At 47.9% G+C, this 22,171-nt stretch overlaps 1 protein-coding gene across 1 annotated transcript; it reads left to right on the top strand.

The window, feature by feature from the left end:
- The first annotated feature begins 376 nt into the window (after window positions 1–376).
- LOC144479636 (uncharacterized) lies at window positions 377–21,249 on the top strand. The gene is made up of 5 exons (XM_078198602.1): window positions 377–1,861; window positions 10,224–10,320; window positions 13,783–13,894; window positions 19,032–19,142; window positions 21,124–21,249. The coding sequence occupies exons 1-4, from the start codon at window positions 1,604–1,606 to the stop codon at window positions 19,138–19,140; spliced, it is 576 nt and encodes a 191-aa protein (XP_078054728.1). The 5' UTR covers window positions 377–1,603; the 3' UTR covers window positions 19,141–19,142; window positions 21,124–21,249.
- The last annotated feature ends 922 nt before the right edge of the window (window positions 21,250–22,171 follow it).

Raw genomic sequence — 22,171 nt, 5'->3', positions numbered from 1 at the left:
TCCTTCCGAGAGAGGACTCCACTCGCTGGGGTGATCATCCACTCTCAGCCCCTGTTGGTGCCTCAAGCCAGGCGACCCTTTTCTGCTGTGCTGTCTTAAAGAGATAAGCACCACAATCATTGCACCAAATGTTCCAGGAAGGTGGCTGAGGGATATGGGAGGGGCTGATGCTAAAGATATTCGGTAGATGGGGAGGTTCGATTGGTCTATCAAAAAGGCTATTTTGTTGCTCTGAAAACTCTTAAACCCTTGAGTATGAACCTGCCAACACTCACAGCACAACAAGCTGAATTGAAACTGAGCCAGAGATTAAATCACAATGCGGTGGCCTCAGGTCAAAATCAGAGTTATTTTCAAACATGTGACTTCCAGGAAATGTGTGTGTGTGTGAGGGAGTGTGTGAGAGAGAGTGTGTGTGTGTGTGTGAGAGAGAGTGTGTGTGTGAATGTGTGAGAGTGTGTGTGTGTAAGTGTGTGACAGTGTGTGTGTGTGTCTGAGCGTGTGCGTGTGAGAGTGTGTGCGTGAGAGTGTGTGTGTGGGACAGTGTGTGTGTGTGTGTCTGAGTGTGTGTGTGTGTGTGCGTGTGAGAGTGTGTGTGTGACAGTGTCTGTGTATGTGTGTGTCTGAGCGTGTGTGTGTGTGAGTGTGAATGTGTGAGAGTGTGTGTGTAAGTGTGTTTGTGTCAGTGTGTATGTGTGTGTCTGAGTGAGTGTGTGTGTGTGTATGTGTGTGTCTGAGTGTGTGTGTGTGACAGTGTGTGTGTGTGCATGTGAGAGTGTGTGAGAGAGTGTGTGTGAGAGAGTGTGTGTGAGAGAGTGTGTGCGTGTGAGAGTGTGTGCGTGTGAGAGTGTGTGCGTGTGAGAGTGTGTGCGTGTGAGAGTGTGTGTGTGTGAGAGTGTGTGTGTGTGAGAGTGTGTGTGTGTGAGAGTGTGTGTGTGTGAGAGTGTGTGTGTGTGACAGTGTGTGTGTGTGAGAGTGTGTGTGTGTGTGACTGTGTGCGTGTGAGAGTGTGTGAATGTGTGTGCGTGTGAGAGTGTGTGAATGTGTGTGTGTGTGTGACTGTGTGTGTGTGACTGTGTGTGTGAGAGTGTGTGTGTGTGTGACAGTGTGTGTGTGTGAGTGTGTGTGTGTGAGAGTGTGTATGTGTGTGTCTGAGTGTGTGCGTGTGAGGGAGTGTGTGTGTGAATGTGTGTGAGTGTGAATGTGTGTGTGTGTGTGTGAGTGTGAATGTGTGTGTGAATGTGTGAGAGTGTGTGTGAGAGTGTGTGTGTGTGAGAGTGTGTGTGTGTGAGAGTGTGTGTGTGTGAGTGTGTGTGTGTGTGAGAGTGTGTGTGTGTGTGAGAGTGTGTGTGTGTGAGAGTGTGTGTGTGTGTGAATGTGTGTGTGTGTGAGAGTGTGTGTGTGTGAGAGTGTGTGTGTGAATGTGTGTGTGTGTGAGTGGAGGAGCATAGAAGGAAGGAGGAGGGAATGTTAAGATATCTGATGATGCAAATGACGCAATCAAATGCTGAATAGAAATAGCGCAACACAAGGGCAGAGGCAGAGTTGCCAGGAAAGAGTTCTCTCCGGTGATTTAGTCCAGTGTACGACAGACAGATAGAAGATGAATTGGGACAGCTTGAAGGGCAGCTTGAAGATTTTCTCAGGACGCTGCTCCTGTCTTTTGAAATGGCTCCTGTTGCCGCTGGTTTTGTTTACGGTGATATCTACGTGTTTGGTGATCGTTCTGTTGAACTCCGAACCGATGAAGCAGCTAAAAGGGTGCCAGAACCAACTAGCAAATAAAACTTTACTGCTGGAAAAGTACATGGCAAAACTAGCGGAGGCACAATCCTCATTAAGAAACTGTCAGAATCAGTCGGTGAGTAGTAAAGTCATCAAGAATTACAGCATTATTAATTGCAGTAAATATAGCCAATGAAAGCTTTGACATGTTTGAGAATTTGCAAGCATTTAGCATAATGTTTTGTCACTCTTAACGAAACCCAGAGCCTTCGTAAAATGTCAAATCTTTTTATCGTTCTGTTTGGAGTTGTGTGGTACAGGGCTGTATTAATTAATGGCTATGTTACGTGCAACTTGTAATTCAGAGACCGTGAGTTCATATCCCAATCTGGCACTTTTAGTTCCGTTTAGAAAAGCGCTTCTGAAAATTAAAAAAAAAATCTGCTTATCAGCTAAAGTAACCAATCAACTGCCAGACTATCATACCAGTTCATTAATGTCCCTGTGGGAAGGGGGACTCTCTGTCCTTACCTGGCCTGGATTAATCCATAATTCCAGTCCCATTCCGAAGTTGCCTAGCACTGCTGCCTCACAGTGCCAGGGACCCATGTCACTGTCTGTGTGGAGTTTGCACGTTCTCACAGTGTCTGCGTGGGTTTCCTTCGGGTGCTCCGGTTTCCTCCCACAGTCCAAAGATGTGCGGGTTAGCTTGATTGGCCATGATAAATTTCCCCTTAGTGTCAGGGGAATTAGGAGGGTAAGTATGTGAGGTTACAGGGTAGGGTCTGGGTGGGATTTTTGTCAGTGCAGGCTCGATGGGCCAAATGGTCGCCTTCTGTGCTGTGGATTCTATGACAAGATGATACCCTGTTGTACAAACCAACAGTCTAGGGGATTACCACTAATCAGTGACTTAACCAGACCCTCAACCACACTATTATTGTGGTTAAGAAAGCGGGTGAGAGGTTGGAGGCTCTGTGACAAGAGGCTCACTTTCGAATCTCTATTGCTGAGTCAGAATCCTGGAACTCACTTTCTAACAGCACTGTGGCTGTACCTACATTACAGCCTGCAGCAGTTCAAAGCAGCAGCTCCCCTTCACACTCTCGACGGCTTTGTTGAATAGAAAGACACATATTTAAATCGCCACGGAGACTGTTTGATTGAAAATACTGCCATTCAACAAATGGAAAGTCCCAGGTTCATTCCCCAGTTAATGCTGACTATACACACATCTCCAACACGACCAAGGCAACACAGTCATTCAATATCATTAGACAGAATCTGGGGAAAGCGTATTGAAAAAAAATGTTTCTATGGGTCGGAGAGTCCATGTTAGTTACTGAGTGCCCTGTGCTATCTCTAAACTCTGATTAGTATAGTTAACCAGTTGGAAATCAGTTCAAACACGGGTTTTGTAAGTTGTGCAGGAATTTCTGCTATAAAACAGAAGTGTTGACAATCTAAAAGTGATTTGTGATCATTTGGACCTCGTTTTGCCATCGCGAATTGGGTTAATTTTATACAAGGTAACTGAGATAACAAAGTGATTGGAGAGGAGTCTGAAAGGCCAGATACATTTATCTGTGTCCATGCTCTGCTGATTCTGCAGACTCTTTGCTTCTCTACAGTTTATTGACAATATGCGTAAAACATCAAAGGTAGAAATGTGAGTAGCTGTGAGCAATTTCCTGCGTTGCAAGGCACTCACACTCGAACTGTCAGTACAGTGGGTGAAATCTTACCAAACAATTGCACAAAGTTTCACTGTGGAATTTTGCCGTCCCGCCTGCCACGGGAATCGTAGCAGGCGGAACACAGACCGTGCACTGGGGCGTGGACCTCGGGCAGGATTTTCCAGTTTCAGAGCGAGCTGGTCTGACTGTAAACCGGCATGTTACTCTCCACATCTTTGGGCTCTTTGTCACAAACAAACCGGCTGGGCGTGATTGACGCCGCCATATCGAGGGGCAGGGCCTAAACACGCCGGTAAAAAGGGGTGCCCAATCAGAGGGAAGAAAATACCCGCCCCCCCCCCCCCGCCGTGATCAGAGCTGGACTCCTCCTCTGCAGGTAGCTTCGCTGATTAAAAATTAAACGGCCATATTAGGCCAATATTTACAGAATCCCTACAGTGCAGAAGGAGGCCATTCAGTCCATCAAGCCTACACTGACAACAATCCCACCCAGGCCCTATCCCATAACCCCCATGTATTTACCCTGCTAATCCTCCTGACACGAAGGGACAATTTAGCACGGCCAATCCACCACGTCTTTCGGACTGTGGGAGGAAACCGGAGCACCCGGAGGAAACCCACGCAGACACGGGGAGAATGTGCAGACTCCACACAGACGGTGACCCAAGCCGGGAATCAAACCCGAGTCCCTGGCGCTGTGAGGCAGCAGTGCTAACCACTGTGCCACCGTACTGCTCTTATTGAAGGAGGCCAACTGGGATTTTCCAGCCAGGTTCCCGGAAGCAGCAGGGACCACAGTGCTGCCTGGGGCAGCCTCCTTCGGGCAGACATTCCCTAGTTGCCCTTGAACTGAATGACTTGCGAGGCCACTTCAGAGGGCAGTTAAGAGTCAACCACAACTGCCCTTGTGTTGTTTGCCTTCCATATTAGTGAACCAGATGGGTTTTTCCGACAATCGACAATGGTTTCATGGTCATCAGTAGATTCTTAATTTCAGATTTTTAAAATTGAATTCAGATTCCACCATCTGCTGTGGCGGGATTCGAACCCGAGTCCCCAGAACATTAGCTGTGTTTTTAGATTAATAGTCCAGCAATAATACCACTGGGCCATCGCCTAGTGGGCAGTGAGCCTACCCTCAGGTCATTCTTTGGGGGAAATCACATTGAGTTTCCCAGGCAGTGTGGCTCGGATCCCGGTTTGTCCGGGGCTGTGGCGTTGAGAATCCCGCAGGGAAAATCCTGTCTTGCATTGTGACGACCTGTGCACTTTCTAATTGCTTGCTGTAGCTGCATGTAGCTGCTAATGATTCATATATAGGGGCACAGAGAGATTTCCCTCCGAACAAAAACATTTCCTTAGGGGCCCCCTAATTTAAGCCTTGGTGATCTGACGGCGGGGGGATTCAGATGGGAGCCCATCCCATTCTTCCTGAAACCACCGCCTGCCCCCTGCACCGTCTCAGCTGCCCCCCCCACACGGTGGCACAGTGGTTAGCACTGCTGCCTCACAGCGCCAGGGACCTGGGTTCGATTCCCGGCTTGGGTCACTGTCTGTGTGGAGTCCGCACGTTCTCCCCGTGTCTGCGTGGGTTTCCTCCGGGTGCTCCGGTTTACTCCCACAGTCTGAAAGACATGCTGGTTAGGTGCATTGACCCGAACAGGCGCCGGAGTGTGGCGACTAGGGGAATTTCACAGGAACTTCATTGCAGTGTTAATGTAAGTTTACTTATGACTAATAAATAAACTTTACTTTAAAACTCCCCCCACACACAGGGCCAGTTCTGGCCTCAATCGCTTACTGTGAAGCTGGTCAGGAGAGAAAACACTGGCTGAACTTTGAAGATATTTATTCAGAAATGTAGCAACTTGGAAAGGGCGAGATATTTTGATGGTTACGCTGCTGGAAAGTCTGCCAACTTAGACACACATTTGCAGAAAATCCCCCAAATTAAACAACCCCAATCGAAAAATAAACAGGGACTTTTTTCCACAATAATTTTCACCATCGCAGGTCACCCCAAAGTGTTTGCGAGTTGGTGAAATACATTGTGAAATAGAGCCACTGTTGTAACGTAGAAAACACAGCAGCCATGGCTTGCAAAACAAGATCACAATGTGACATTTATGAGCACATCATCGATTCTAGCGATTTGAGTTGAAGACGAGTTATTATTTAACTTTAAGTTTATTGATTAGTTGCACAAGGGGGCTTACATTAACACTGCAATGAAGTTACTGTGAAAATCCCCTAGTCGCCACATTGGTTACAACAATGGAGTTAAAGGCCCTGCTTTTCCTCAAGATAGTGCCAGAGGATATTTTATGTTCATCTGAGGGAGCAGACAGTTTCAGTTTAACATCCCTCTGACAGTGCGGCACTCCCTCAGTACTGATCCCTCTGACAGTGCGGCACTCCCTCAGTACTGACCCTCTGACAGTGCGGCACTCCCTCAGTACTGACCCTCTGACAGTGCGGCACTCCCTCAGTACTGATCCCTCTGACAGTGCGGCACTCCCTCAGTACTGATCCCTCTGACAGTGCGGCACTCCCTCAGTACTGACCCTCTGACAGTGCGGCACTCCCTCAGTACTGACCCTCTGACAGTGCGGCACTCCCTCAGTACTGACCCTCTGACAGTGCGGCACTCCCTCAGTACTGACCCTCTGACAGTGCAACACTCCCTCAGTACTGACCCTCTGACATTTCGGCATTCCCTCAGTACTGACCCTCTGACAGTGCAGCATTCCCTCAGTACTGACCCTCTGACAGTGCGGCACTCCCTCAGTACTGACCCTCTGACAGTGCGGCACTCCCTCAGCACTGACCCTCTGACAGTGCGGCACTCCCTCAGCACTGACCCTCTGACAGTGCAGCATTCCCTCAGTACTGACCCTCTGACAGTGCAGCATTCCCTCAGTACTGACCGTCTGACAGTGCAGCACTCCCTCAGTGCTGACCCTGTGACAGTGCGGCACTCCCTCAGTACTGACCCTGTAACAGTGCGGCACTCATTCAGTACCAAATGTCAGAGGGTCAGTACTGAGGGAGTGCCACACTGTAGGAGGGTCAGTACTGAGGGAGCGTCGCACTGTCAGAGGATCAGTACTGAGGGAGTGCTGCACTGTCAGAGGGTCGGTACTGAGGGAGTGCCGCACTGTCAGAGGGACAGTACTGAGGGACTGCCGCATTGTCAGAGGGTCAGTACTGAGGGAGCGCTGCACTGTCAGAGGGTCAGTGCTGAGGGAGTGCCGCACTGTCAGAGGGTCAGTGCTGAGGGAATGCCGAAATGTCAGAGGGTCAGTACTGGGGGAGTGCCGCACTGTCAGAGGGTCAGTACTGAGGGAGTGCCGCAGTGTCAGAGGGTCAGTACTGAGGGAGTGCCGCACTGTCAGAGGGTCAGTACTGAGGGAGTGCCGCACTGTCAGAGGGTCAGTGCTGAGGGAGTGCCGCACTGTCAGAGGGTCAGTACTGAGGGAATGCCGCACTGTCACAGGGTCAGTACTGAGGGAGTGCCGCACTGTCAGAGGGTCAGTACTGAGGCGGTGCCGCACTGTCAGAGGGTCAGTACTAGGGGAGTGCCGCACTGTCAGAGGGTCAGTACTGAGGGAGTGCCGCACTGTCACAGGGTCAGTACTGAGAGAGTGCCGCACTGTCAGAGGGTCAGTACTGAGGGAGTGCCGCACTGTCAGAGGGTCAGTACTGAGGGAGTGCTGCACTGTCAGAGGGTCAGTACTGAGGGAGTGCCGCACTGTCAGAGGGTCAGTACTGAGGGAGTGAGGTGAGAGTGGCAGCCCTTGACATCAAGGCCGCATGCGACTGAATGTGGCATTAAGGAGCCCTAGCGAAACTGAAATCAATGGGTATCTGGGGGCAAACTCTCCATTGGTTGGAGTCATACCTGGTACATAGGAAAGTGGTTGTGGTTGTGGAAGGTCAGTCATTGCAGCTCCAGGACATCTCTGCAGGGGTCCCTCAGGGTAGTGTCCTAGGCCCAACAATCTTCAGCTGCTTCATTAATGACCTTCCCTCCATCATAAGGTCAGAAGTGGGGATGTTCGCTGATGATTGCACAATGTTCACCATTCAGTGACTCCTCAGATACTGAAGCAGTCCATGTTTAAATGCAGCAAGATTTGGACAATATCCAGGCTTGGGCTGACAAGTGGCAAACAACATTCGTGCCATACAAATGCCAGGCAATGACCAACACCAATTAGAGACACTCTAACCACCGCCCCTTGACATTCAATGGTGTTACCGTCACTGAATCCCCCGCTATCAACATCCTTGGGGTTACCATTGACCAGAAACTCAATTGGACTCACCACATAAACACAGTTGCTGCAAGAGCAGGTCAGAGAGTAGGAATACTGTAGTGAGTAACTCACCTCCTGACTCCCCAAAGCCTTTCCACCATCTATAAGGCACAAGTCAGGAGTGTGTTGGAACACTCCCCACTTGCCTGGATGGGTGCAGCTCCAACAACACTCAAGGAGCTCAGCACCATCCAGAACAAAGCAGCCCACTTGATTGGCACCACATCAATCCTGGAACACCGAGATAACAAGGACGCTTGTGTCAGACTCCTATTTATTGACTATAGCTCAGCTTCAGGGCGGCACGGTAGCACAGTGGTTAGCACTGCTGCTTCACAGCTCCAGGGTCCCGGGTTCAATTCCCGGCTCGGGTCACTGTCTGTGTGGAGTTTGCACATTCTCCTCGTGTCTGCGTGGGCTTCCTCCGGGTGCTCCGGTTTCCTCCCACAGTCCAAAGATGTGCGGGTTAGGTTGATTGGCCAGGTTAAAAAAATTGCCCCTTAGAGTCCTGGGATGAGTAGGTTAGAGGGATTAGCGGGTAAAATATGTGGGGGTAGGGCCTGGGTGGGATTGTGGTCGGTGCAGACTCGATGGGTCGAATGGCCTCCTTCTGCACTGTAGGGTTTCTATGATTTCTATGATTTCAACACTATTATTCCCACGAAACCCATCTCCAAACTCCATAGCATGGACATCGGCACCACCCTTTGCGACTGGATCCTCAACTTCCTAACTCACAGACCACAATCAGTAAGGATAGGCAACAATACCTCCTCCACGATCATCCTCAACACCAGTGCCCCACAAGGCTGTGTTCTCAGCCCCCTACTATACTCCTTATACACCTATGACTGTGTGGCTAAATTCCCCTCCAATTCGATTTTCAAGTTTGCTGATGACACCACCATAGTGGGTCGGATCTCAAAAAACGACAAGACAGAGTACAGGAATGAGATAGAGAATCTGGTGAATGGCGCGGCAACAATAATCTCTCCCTCAATGTCAACAAAATGAAGGAGATTGTCATTGACTTCAGGAAGCGTAAAGGAGAACATGCCCTGTCTACATCAATGGGGACGAAGTAGAAAGGGTCGAGAGCTTCAAGTTTTTAGGTGTCCAGATCACCAACAACCTGTCCTGGTCTACCCATGCCAACACTATAGTTAAGAAAGCCCACAAATGCCTCTACTTTCTTAGAAGACTAAGGAAATTTGGCATGTCAGCTACGACTCTCACCAACTTTTACAGATGCACCATAGAAAGCATTCTTTCTGGTTGTATCACAGCTTGGTATGGCTCCTGCTCTGCCCAAGACCACAAGGAACTACAAAAGGTCGTGAACGCAGCCCAATCCATCACGCAAACCAGCCTCCCATCCATTGACACTGTCTACACTTCCCGCTGCCTTGGAAAAGCAGCCAGCATAATTAAGGACCCCACGCACCCCGGACATTCTCTCTTTCATCTTCTTCCGTCGGGAAAAAGATACAAAAGTCTGAGGTCACATACCAAACGACTCAAGAACAGCTTCTTCCCTGCTGCTGTCAGACTTTTGAATGGACCTACCTCGCATTAAGTTGATCTTTCTCGACACCCTAGCTATGACTGGAACACTGCTGACGACACCACCGTAGTGGGTCGGATCTCAAACAATAATGAGACAGAGTACAGGAATGAGATAGAGAATCTGGTGAATTGGTGCGGAAACATTCAATCCCTCCACCACCGACGCTCAGTAGCAGCAGTGTGTACTATCTACAAGATGCACTGTAGCAATTCACCAAAGATCCTTAGACAGCACTTTCCAAACCCACGACCACTTCCATCTAGAAGGACAAGGGCAGCAGATACATGGGAACACCACCACCTGCAAGTTCCCCTCCAAGCCACCCACCATCCTGACTTGGAAATATATCGCCGTTCCTTTGCAGTCGCTGGGTCAAAATCCTGGAATTCCCTCCCTAACGGCATTGTGGGTCAACCCACAGCACGTGGACTGCAGCGATTCAAGAAGGCAGCTCACCACCACCTTCTCAAGGGCAATAAATGCTGGCCAGCCAGCGATGCCCATGACCCATGAATGAATTTTAAAAAGTACTGAGAGAATGCCGCACTGTCAGAGGGTCAGTGCTGAGGGAGCGCCGCACTGTCAGAGGGTCAGTACTGAGGGAGTGCTGCACTGTCAGAGGGTCAGTACTGAGGGAGTGCTGCACTGTCAGAGGGTCAGTACTGAGGGAGTGCCGCACTGTCAGAGGGTCAGTGCTGAGGGAGTGCCTCACTGTCAGAGGGTCAGTACTGAGGGAGTGCTGCACTGTCTGAAGTGCTCTCTTTCTGAATGGAATGTTAAGCCAAGGCCTGTCTGCTCTTTCCGGTGGAGATGAATTTGATGCTACCTGTCTGAAGCAGAGCGGGGTAGAGGGAGCTTTACCCCGTACCTAATCCATTATGTATCTAACATGACATTTGTATGTTTTTGTTCCAGGCTCGTCAGGTTGAGAATATTCTGGAACTGGAGAACAGGGTGAAGGAGCTCGAACAGATCAACAGGAATTTCAGCATCAAACAAGAACTTCTGGAGGGTTAGACTCCTTCAATATTTCAGAATTGTGTTGCTGACGGGAGTGGGGTGGGTGAGATTCTGCCTGAGGTAATTTGCTGGAAAATGATTAGGAAAGACAATCTCTGTGACGCATGTTTACAGGAATAATGAAGTCTCCTGTTGGAGCATTAGCTCCTCACTGCCTCCCCGTATCTCATTCACACTCCCCATTGCTAGTCACCGACTCCACTGGAGCTACACAATGGCACAGTGGTTAGCACTGCTGCTTCACAGCTCCAGGGACCTGGGTTCGATTCCCGGCTCGGGTCACTGTCTGTGTGGAGTTTGCACATTCTCCTCGTGTCTGCGTGGGTTTCCTCCGGGTGCTCCGGTTTCCTCCCACAGTCCAAAGATGTGCGGGTTAGGTTGATTGGCCAGGTTGAAAAAAATTGCCCCTTAGAGTCCTGAGATGCGTAGGTTAGAGGGATTAGCGGGTAAAAAATATGTGGGGGTAGGGCCTGGGTGGGATTGTGGTCGGTCCAGACTCGATGGGCCGAATGGCCTCCTTCTGCACTGTAGGGATTCTATGATTCTATGAATGGCTTCTTTCTGAATGTAGGGATTCTAGGACATGTACATGCTCAGTGATGTTAGTCGTCGCTCAGTGGATAGAATCCACATCTCTGAGGAAGAAAGTCATGGGATTGAAGTCCCAGTCCAATGGTGTGAGCAGACAGTGAAAGCTGACAGTCCCAGTGCAGTGCTGCTGTTGGAGGTGCTGCAGTGTTGGAGGTGCGGTCTTTTGAATGAGACATTAGCGCGATGTCCTGTCTGCTCTTTGGTCAACATAAAGGATGTCATGACACTATCTTGGGCAAGAGGCAGGTGTTGTCTCAGGTGAACCGGCCAATGTTTATCAATTATGCAGATTATCCAACCCTTACCTCATTGCTGTTTGTGTGCAGTTAAACTTTAAATAGTATTTATTGCAAAGCGATTCGGAAGATGCTGAGGTCAATGAAGCTACTGAAACGTGAGTTCTTTCAATCTTCCGAAAGTTTCTTCTTTAATTTGGAAACTTTGGAACTCAGGAAATGTCCGCGTCCCGGGATCGCCACTCAATAAACTTTCTAAACCCAGCCAGTTAGAACTTGCTGAATTTCTTGACCTCCCAGATTCACCAATGGCCATGCTCCTGTTTGCTTTCCTTTGCTGGCATTCTCAAGCCTATAATGTTTCATCTAGTTGATCATTCGTCTCCTTATACTACTGCAGAATTAATACATTCGTCTCCTTATACTACTGCAGACTAAGTCAGCAAGTAAAAAAAAAAAATACCCTGGATGACATTGGCTGATAAATTTACGGCCTATAATGGAACCTATTTTATCTGTGGCACTAAAGCATATTCATGGCTTCCTACCAATTGGATAGGGTCCTGTTACCTGGGATATGTCGTACCCTACATGCACCACCTACCCTCCCTGCAGCGTTACCCCTCTCGAGTCAAACGGACCATTAGTGGAACCGAATGATTCTTTATGATAGCCTTTCCATTATACGGCACAGGCAAGGCAGCCAATGAACTAATCCATATGGCCTCAGCATTGGAACAACTGGCAAACGAAACAGCATCAGCAGCCAGGGCAACTGGACAGGCACTGGCTGGGGTCTCGGCCGAGCTGGCGGCTGTCCGAAACATGGCATTACAGAATCGACTGGCTTTGGATTACCTGTTGGCTTCGCAGGGAGGGACGTGTACCATTGTGGGTCAGGAGTGCTGTACTTATATCCCAGATTCCTCCGAAAATATTACTCGCCTGTCCGATCATATCAAGAACCACGCTGATCAAATCCAAGAGATTGGCAGTGAATTTCATGATTATGATCCACCAGGTTGGTTGGGATGGCTAAATCACGGATTGTTTGATTGGATTTTTAAGGTCTTCCTGCTCCTATTCCTACTTCTATTAGGGATAGGATTGCTTGGTTGCTTGTGTAAATACATTATTAATCGTGTTACTGATATACCCATTTAACTAGTTGTCATGATATGACAAAAGGAGGGAATGTAGAATTGTATTAATTCTGCAGTAGTATAAGGAGACGAATGATCAACTAGATGAAACAGAGCATGATGGGAAAAATAGTCAACTAAGATGGTACATTGTGAAAAAAACTAAGGTAATTAGTTCAGAAAGCCAGACCCCTGTTAGACCTGATGATACCGTCTCCAAGAAGCCTGGGAGAAGCTTGACCTCAGTTAGATCTTCCAAGAAGCTTGACCCCTGTGGAATCTGATAAATCTGACTCCACTTAACTTAAGGAAAGAGTAAGACCCGAGGAGATCTAGCTATGCCTAACCCCCGCAAATATTGATAAAAGTGCCCCCTGATACCTCGGGCTGGATGAATCAATCTGGATAGGGCCAGGGATGAAAAGAGTCACATACTCTTTCTGCAGCATCAAAGGACAAGATAATGGTGTGAACAATGTTACACAGGGTCCGAAGGGATTAACTAAGTGTACCTTAATGTACCACAATTTATGACGCTGTCTATGTTTATATTGTTAAGTGAATTCCTGACTAAGCTCTGGTGGTGAAAATTGATAAAGTTTTTGTATAAATATTGGACTGATTTCTGATGAAAGGGGCAGACTTAGGAAGGAACTAGCAGGTGTACCAACTGCTCTCTGACTTTAAGTCTGTGCCACTACTGCATGCAGTAATTTTGTTAATTAATAAAGACTTGTTGTGTTGTCAGTATAAGTTTGTTGAGTCTCTCTTCCACAGTCAGAAGCAGAAAAGTTTCCACTTCAACAATACAGAGTAAAGCTCCCTCTACACTGTCCCCATCAAACACTCCCAGGACAGGTACAGCACGGGGTTAGATACAGAGTCTACACTGTCCCCATCAAACACTCCCAGGACAGGTACAGCACGGGGTTAGATACAGAGTAAAGCTCCCTCTACACTGTCCCCATCAAACACTCCCAGGACAGGTACAGCACGGGGTTAGATACAGAGTAAAGCTCCCTCTACACTGTCCCCCATCAAACACTCCCAGGACAGGTACAGCACGGGGTTAGATACACAGTAAATCTCCCTCTACACTGTCCCCCATCAAACACTCCCAGGACAGATACAGCACGGGGTTAGATACAGAGTAAAGCTCCCTCTACACTGTCCTGTAAAAATGCTTCAATCCCCTCAATGTTAAGTGTGCTTCCCGTTGCACCAGTCCAGAATTGTAATCTGTGTACATGCCAGCCTGATCAGCAGCCTGAGAGAATGTGACACTTTAAGAGCTGTCATATATGATGTGATCAAAGCTACCAAGAGTTGAAATGGGCCAGACAAACTGATTTCACGTAGCACCTTCAGAGTCCATTCATTGCCTGCTTTGGATCTGATTCCCTGTCCAAGTGTAATCGACAGCAGTTTCTTTACACTGCTTCTTTCTTCTCATCTTTCTGAATGGGAATGTTTTTTGTTGATTAGGTGAGGTACAGAAGTGGCAGGAGCAATCTGACCAATGCGAAACAAATATGGCCAAAACCAATAATCAGCTGAAAAGGACAAAGGAAGACTTAAAATGGTGTCAACAGGACAGGTGAGTAACAGCAACAGAAAGTTACATTTTGCAGCGTTAATGCAGGGAATCACCCCCAGGGTCTTCACTGGGACATTATCAAATATCATTTCGCACCGAAGCCTCAAAATAGCTGTTGGGAGGGCTGATCAAAGCTTAGTGAAAGCGGACAGTTTTTATAAAGGAGAGGAAAGAGTTTTGAGAGGTGAAGCGGCTGAGGGAGGGAATTCCAGAGCTTAGGGCTGGTAAATATTCTTTTTGTGAACTCTGCTAGCCGGTTAATTGATGTTGTCTTTTACAATCGACAAACTGTATTCAGCACAAGTGTCGGGATATGTCACAGTGTCTGAGCATTTGTTTTCAATGTGTAAATGTTATGTTACCCCCTGGCCTTGGGTGAAAGTACAGTAAAAAGTCTAACAACACCAGGTTAAAGTCCAACAGGTTTATTTGGTAGCACAAGCCACAAGCTTTCGGAGCGCTGCCCCTTCATCAGATGAGTGGGAGTTCTGTTCACAAACAGGGCATATAAAGACACAAACTCAATTTACAAAATAATGGTTGGAATGCGAGTCTTTACAGGTAATCAAGTCTTAAAGTTACAGACAATGTGAGTGGAGAGAGGGTTAAGCACAGGTTAAAGAGATGTGTACTGTCTCCAGCCAGGACAGTAAGTGAGATTTTGCAAGCCCAGGCAAGTTGCGGGGATTACAGATAGTGTGACATGAACCCAAGATCCCAGTTGAGGCCGTCCTCATGTGTGCAGAACTTGGCTATCGGTTTCTGTTCAGCGACTCTGCGTTGTCGTGAAGGCCGCCTTGGAGGACACTTACCCGAAGATCAGAGGCTGAATGCCCGTGACTGCTGAAGTGCTCCCCAACAGGAACAGAACACGCCTGCCTGGTGATTGTCGAGCGGTGTTCATTCATCCGTTGTTGTAATGTCTGCATGGTCTCCCCAATGTACCATGCCTCGGGACATCCTTTCCTGCAGCGTATCAGGTAGACAACGTTGGCCGCGTTGCAAGAGTATGTACCTGGTGGATGGTGTTCTCACGTGAGATGATGGCATCCGTGTCGATGATCCGGCATGTCTTGCAGAGGTTGCTGTGGCAGGGTTGTGTGGTGTCATGGTCACTGTTCTCCTGAAGGCTGGGTAGTTTGCTGCGGACAATGGTCTGTTTGAGGTTATGCGGTTGTTTGAAGGCAAGAAGTGGGGGTGTGGGGATGGCCTTGGTGAGATGTTCATCTTCATCAATGACATGTTGAATGCTCCGGAGAAGATGTCATAGCTTCTCCGCTCCGGGGAAGTACTGGACAACGAAGGATACTCTGTCCGCCGTGTCCCATGTTTGTCTTCTGAGGAGGTCAGTGCGGTTTTTTGCTGTGGCGCGTCAGAACTGTCGATCAATGAGTCGAGCGCCATATCATGTTCTTATGAGGGCATCTTTCAGCGTCTGGAGGTGTCTGTTGTGATCCTCCTCATCTGAGCAGATCCTGTGTATACGGAGGGCTTGTCCGTAGGGGATGGCTTCTTTAACGTGTTTAGGGTGGAAGCTGGAGGAGTGGAGCATCATGAGGTTATCCGTGGGCTTGTGGTACAGTGAGGTGCTGAGGTGACCATCCTTGATGGAGGTGCGTATGTCCAAGAATGCAACCAATTCCGGAGAGTAGTCTATGGTGAGTCTGATGGTGGGATGGAACTTGATGATGTCATCATATAGCTGTTTCAGTGATTGTTCACCATGAGTCCAAAGGAAGAAAATGTCATCGATGTATCTAGTGTATAGCATCGGTTGAAGGTCCTGTGCGGTGAAGAGGTCTTGTTCGAACCTGTGCATGAAGATGTTGGCATATTGAGATGCGAATTTGGTCCCCATGGCTGTTCCGTGTGTCTGGATGAAGAACTGGTTGTTGAAGGTGAAGACATTGTGGTCCAGGATGAAGCGGATGAGTTGTAAAATTGCATCTGGAGATTGGCAGTTGTTGGTGTTGAGTACTGAGACAGTTGCATCAATGCCATCGTCATGGGGGATGCTGGTGTAGAGTGCCGAGACATCCATTGTGACGAGGAGTGCTCCTGGTTCAACTGCTCCATGTGTGCTGAGTTTCTGTAAGAAGTCCGTAGTGTCGCGACAAAAGCTGGGGGTTCTTTGTACACTGGGTTTCAGGATGCCCTCGACATAGCCGGAGAGGTTCTCGCACAGGATCCCATGGCCTGATACGATGGGACGGCCGGGTGTGTTGGCCTTGTGTATCTTGGGTGAAAGTCACAGTGACAAGTGTCTTAACCCTCCCCCCCTTCCACCCACATTCAACTCTGTGGCTTTTCCTCTGAGTGGCTCTTGGAGTCTTTTCCCCCAAATGTCCATTTAGAACCATCCCTCCACCCCCTCCCCCCCGCCCTCTATAATCCAAACCCTAAATTTCACTCGGCCATTCATTAACTTGCAGCCATCGCCTTATCATCCAATTTTCGAGATGGTACCTCCATGGGGGCCTGACTTTGCTCAGTTTTCAGTCTAATAATCTGCAACAACACATGTTTTCCTCTTGCTGAAGTTGCTATCAGTGCAAGGAATGCAAAGAGCTTTCTTTCAGACTGGAGATACGCATTGTATCCTTGATGGTTCAGTGGCTCGGGCTAGAGACACTCCCCATTCTGTCTCGAATGAGGACACCAGTCCTCCCTTATCCCTTATCACATTCCTGTTCAGGTTTCTTCATTCCTGTGGGAACAAAGCTGTCTCTGCTTGCTGCACTGTTATTTCTGTTTAATTTATCAGGCATATTACCCACTCCCTCTATTTTAAGAGTCCTATTTCTCATGCTAGAATTCTTTCTTAATGTTAACTGTCTTAGCAAGACTTAACTGTCCCTCAGGTTAACACAAAGATAAAACTAAACATATGCATGTGATAGTCTTGGGATCACATGTTAGCAGTATTATAACAGAAACGTTTGCTAATTACACACTTGTCCTGATAAACAGTGAACGATTATTCTGGGAGACACTCAAATGTCCCAACAAATACCAGGAAGCTGAAAGCACAGCTGCCAATGGCACGGCCAGGAGAAGTGGAGGAGTGTAGAGATCTTGGAGGGCTGGAGGAGGTTACAAAGTCAGAACGATTGGAAAACAAGGCACTGGTGGGATGGGTATACTCGATGGAGTTTAGAAGGATGAGGAGGGATCTAATTGAAACTTACGGGATACTTAGAGGCCTGGATAGAGTGGACATGGAGAGGATGCTTCCACTAGTGGGAGAGACTTGAACTCAAGGGCACAACCTCAGGGTGAAGGGACGCTCCTTTACAACTGAGATGAGGAGGAATTTCTTCAGCCAGGAGGTGTTGAATCTGTGGAACTCTTTGCCATAGAAGGCTGTGGAGGCCGGGTCATTGAGTGTCTTTAAGACAGAGATAGATAGGTTCTTGATCAATAAGGGGATCAGGGGTTACGGGGAGAAGGCAGGAGAATGGGGATGAGAACCATATCAGCCATGATTGAATGGCGGAGCAGACTCGATGGACCGAATGGCCTAATTCTGCTCTTATGTCTTATGGTGTTATAGTGTAGGTCAGTGAGCACAGGGGTAATGGATGAACCGGAGTCAGTGTAAGTTAGGACGAGGATAGCAGAGTTTTGAATGAGCAAGTTTAAGGTGTGTGGAAGGGGGTAGAATACTGAAACAGTCGAATGATCGTGTGAGACGGAATAGTTTAAATGTCGGAGAGGGAAGATAAAAGAGAATTTCGATTGAACTCCTTTACTGAAAGAGTTGCGTTTGTGCAGAATGGACAAATCATCTGAGTGGAACAGCAACATTTTGAGAAAGACAGAGAGGCAGAGAGAGCAGCCTTCCTGAAAGATTCAATAGTAACTTTAAAAAGGGAATTGGATAAAGATTTGAAGGGGAAATATTTGCAGAGCTATGTAGAAAGAGCAGGGGAGTCGGACTGATTGAGCTAGCACAGGCACAATGGGCTGAATGGCCTCCTTCTGTGCACTGAGATTTTATCCCGGTGTACAATTAGACTGGACTCAGGGGCATAGCCAGGTTCTGAAGTTAGGGGGAGCGAGCACATAAAAAAGGCGCCATGACGCATACCAAATAATTTCGGTGTTCAGTAATAAAGTTTCGATAGAGTTAATAACTATTAAAAAGTGTATTTACTTTTTGGAAGCTGGACCAAAGGGCAAGTCTGGAATAAAAACAAATCTTGTGGCAGGCTGCGGTGTTCCCTCCCTTGCTTGGAGTTAAAGGGTTTACACTTGGCAGCTCTCTCGGGATTAATCACCACTGGCGCTGGACATGTCAAAGCTGGTAGAGCCCACTACCGGCAGAGGCGATTCCAATACAGACAGTGCGACCCGGGCACACACCGAGAGGTCTCGGCCGCATCCAAACATCCTGCCAGCGGACCGGACTCCCTGCAACGTCCCGGCCATTCCTGCAGCAACTCATTTAAAGTGGACGGATAAAGCAGACTGGGCACTGACCCTCCCCGACCCTTCCCCCGCCCAGGGAGGTGAGCCCTCCATTCCCCTTCCTCCATTCCCCTTCCTCCATTGACCCTCCTCCAGCTCCACTCGCCCAACTCCGAAGCCGCCGCCATCCTCTCACGTGCGCGCCAGCCCCGCCGCGGCTGCACGAGCGCCTCGCCTCCCAAACTCCAACCGCCCCTCCTCGCGCCCAGTCGGCCATGCCCTCCGGCTAACAGCTCTCCAGATCAGCAACTGGGAAATGGAGGCAGGCTTGAGGACTTCAGATCTCGGGAAGAGATCTGAGGGGTTCGTGAGGAACACCCCGTTGAAAAGACGCCACTTTTGAAGAATGTGCTCAGGGGGAGCGGTCGCTCCCCCTGCTCCCCCTCTAGCTACGCCACTGACCGGACTGTCATGAGATATTTCGTTGTGCTGCCACTGGTTGAATAAATCCCTAGTCCTGTTTGTCATCAGATATCCTGCCAATTACTTTGGATCAAATCAACTGTTTCTGGTGACAGTCACAGCCATCCAAGGGAAAGGGTTTCCCCTAATCTCGCTCCAGATCCTTTACATTTAGAATTGCATTTTCTTCCGACCGTCACAAACGGAGTTAAATTATCTGCTCAAACCTTGCCAAATGTGTCAAAAATAATTTTCTTTCCTGCAGAGATGCATGTCGAACCCAACAGTCGAATGGCCAAGCGAACATTGCACACGGGTCCTACATTGTCTTGATTGCTCTCTCTGCCGTGTCTCTCCAATTACTGTACAGTTAGAGGTAAGTCCAACCATCAATTGTCCAGTCAAATGATAACAGTGGGAGAATTTTGAGTGTCCATCTCAATCACACTTCGGGTGCCATATTGATGTTAAACCCTTTTCCTGAGCTGGAGCCTGAAGTGTAAAAGTTCCTGCAGATCTGCAAACTTTTCCTAACCACGCAGCAATTAAACTCTGATTGACCGCAGAGTTTACAGCAATTAGACTCTGAATGACCAACTGATTTCCCTCAATGAGAATGTGAATTACCTCAGGGATTTTCTGTAATTATTTAGATTAATCTCAGCATTGTTGCAATCAATCTCTCTCTGCTTCTCAGATAGTGTGAGACTTTGTGATCTTAAAGGATCTATGCACTCTGAATACAGATCACCCGAGCAGTCAGAAGCTGGGAATTCTGCAGTGAGTAATTCACCTCCTGAATCCCCAAAGCCTGTCCACAAGGCACAATTCAGGAGTGTGATGGAATACTCACCATTTGCCTGGATAAGTGTCTGGATTTTGACCCAGCGACAGTGAAGGAATGGCAATATATTTCCAAGTCAGGCTAGTGTCCCTCTCTTAGAGAGAGTTCCCATGTGCCTTCTGCCTCTTTCTTTGTGGATGGTGGAAGTCACGGGTTTGGATGATGCTGCTGAAGAAGCCATAGTGAGCTACTGCTGTGCAACATACACAAATTGCACATTCTCCCCGTGTCTGCGTGGGTTTCCTCCGGGTGCTCCGGTTTCTTCCCACAGTCCAAAGATGTGCAGGTTGGGTGGATTAACCATGCTAAATTGCCCCTTAGTGTCCAAAGATGCACAGGTTAGGTAGATCGGCTATGCTAAATTGCCCTTTAATGTCCAAAGATGCGCAGGTTAGGTGGATTGGCCCGTGCTAAAATGCCCCTTAGTGTCCAAAGATGTGCAGGTTAGATGGATTGGCCGTGCTAAAGACACAGGGTTAAGGGAATTGAGCAGGGGTGGGCCTGGTTGGGATACTCTTTCAGAGAGTCAGTGCAGACTCGATGGGCCGAATGACCTCTTCCTGCACTGTCGGGATTCTATGGATTTTTAAAAGCAAAATAGATTAAGTGCATTTACCCGAACAGGCGCTGGAGGGTGGCGACTCGGGAAGTTTCACAGTAACTTCATTAATGTAAGCCTTACTTGTGAAACTAATAAATAAACTTTTAAAAAAATATTGCGGATGCTGGAGATCTGAAATAAAACAGAAAATGCTGGATAAACCCGGCGGGTCTGGGAGCATCTGTGAAGAGAGGAACAGTTAATGTTTCTAGTGTGTATGACTCTTCTTCAGAACTTTCTTCAAGTCTGTGCAATCTGCCCTTTAACCCTTTTGGTGCAGATTAGTTTTGTAGGGCTAATATCATTCTGACCACACTGGCTAACACACAAACCCAGTGAGCCAATGAAGAGTGAGCCCCTTGTATTCTTTGTTTTGGTCATGTGTAGATTAGATAGGTTTGCTGGATATCTATAAAGAAACCTTGAGTCATTAAATGCAGGCCATCCGCTGTTCCTAATGCTAGATCCTAATCATATTTGGAGGTTGTTCTACTTGTTCAGTCTGTGCTATGATGGTACAGTGGGAGACCCTACCTCCAAACTAGAAGTTCCAGGTTCATGTTGGCCATGGACAGGGCCTACATGTCCCCATTCAACAGGCTGATAATCAGCACGTGAATCCTTCCACCACTCCCCTGAAGGGAAAAAAGCGTGAGAAGTTTGCTGTCATAGGTCCTGCGTATTCTACCATTATGGGATGCCCTGATTGGAAAGACGGTGGAAATAGATTCAATCCCAATGCTCAACAGGAAATTTGGCAAAGAGGTGAAAAGGAAAAGGAGAATCCGGACAATGAGGGAAGAGCAGGGGGCAGTGGGATAGCTCTTACAAAGGGCCAGAACAGATATTATGGGTCAAATGGCCTCCTTCTGTATGAGTCTATGACTTAAATGTACTTTGTTTTTCTTTTAGGATCGGTGCAAGGATCGGATTACAAGACCAAAAAACACTTTGCACTGTCACCAGCTTTCTATGAGAAAAAAATCTATTTTGTAATTCTTCCTGAGGTGAATGTGGAATAAACTCTGAACATAATAATCAGTATTTTCCTTAAAAAAAATCTGATTCCTGTAATTTCCAAACAAATGCTGCAAAAAAAGCATGGGGCAGTTGACCATGGGAAGGTGCAGAGGGACACATGTCAAACCAACAACAATACAATTGGCAAATCCATATGCATCAGGTTCTTGCAATCTTACACAAAAATCAGTGTATCTCACTGTTTCCCACTGTCTCTCACTGTATCCCAGTGTCTCACCCTGTATCTCAGTGTCTCTCACTGTAACCCAGTGCCCCTCACTGTAACCCAGTGTCCCTCACTGTAACCCAGTGTCTATCACTGTATCCCAGTATCTATCACTGTAACCCAGTGTCTCTCACTGTAACACAGTGTTGCCTCTAACTATAACCCAGTGTCTCTCACTGTATCTCAGTGTCTCTCACTGTATTCTACTGTCTCTCACTATATCCTGTGTCTCTCACTTTATCCCAGTGTCTCTCACTGTAACCCAGTGTCTCTAACTATAACCCAGTATCTCTCACTGTACCCCAGTGTCTCTCACTGTATTCTAGTGTCTCTCACTATACCCTTGTCTCTCACTGTATCCCAGTATCTCTCACTATATCCCAGTGTCTCTCACTGTATCCCAGTGTCCCTCACTATATTCCAGGGTCCCTCACTATAACCCACTGTCTCTTGCTGTAACCCAGTGGCTCTCACTGTATCCCAGTGTCTCTCGCTGTAACCCAGTGGCTCTCACTGTATTCCAGTGGCTCTCACTGTATCCCAGTGGCTCTCACTGTATCCCAGTGGCTCTCACTGTAACCCAGTGGCTCTCACAATACCCTGGTTAATTTTGCCCTTTCATTGCAGAGTGACGCACACCAGAGGTAAAGCACCTGCTTTGAATGTCAGTGTTTTAATTGCCGTTCACAGCTGCTGCGACCGGGTTATTTTGAA

Source organism: Mustelus asterias, chromosome 26, assembly GCF_964213995.1.
Source record: "Mustelus asterias chromosome 26, sMusAst1.hap1.1, whole genome shotgun sequence".
NCBI lineage: Eukaryota > Metazoa > Chordata > Chondrichthyes > Carcharhiniformes > Triakidae > Mustelus > Mustelus asterias.
Note: the sequence above shows the minus strand (reverse complement) of the source record. Positions and strands in the feature narration are given on the sequence as shown.

Bases quoted from the DNA above. Each gene is read 5' to 3' on its own strand.
- LOC144479636 (XM_078198602.1), top strand. From the start codon at position 1,604: ATGAATTGGGACAGCTTGAAGGGCAGCTTGAAGATTTTCTCAGGACGC. The intron at 1,862-10,223 runs GTGAGTAGTAAA...TTTTTGTTCCAG, and splicing joins GAAACTGTCAGAATCAGTCG to GCTCGTCAGGTTGAGAATAT. The intron at 10,321-13,782 runs GTTAGACTCCTT...TTTGTTGATTAG, and splicing joins CAAACAAGAACTTCTGGAGG to GTGAGGTACAGAAGTGGCAG.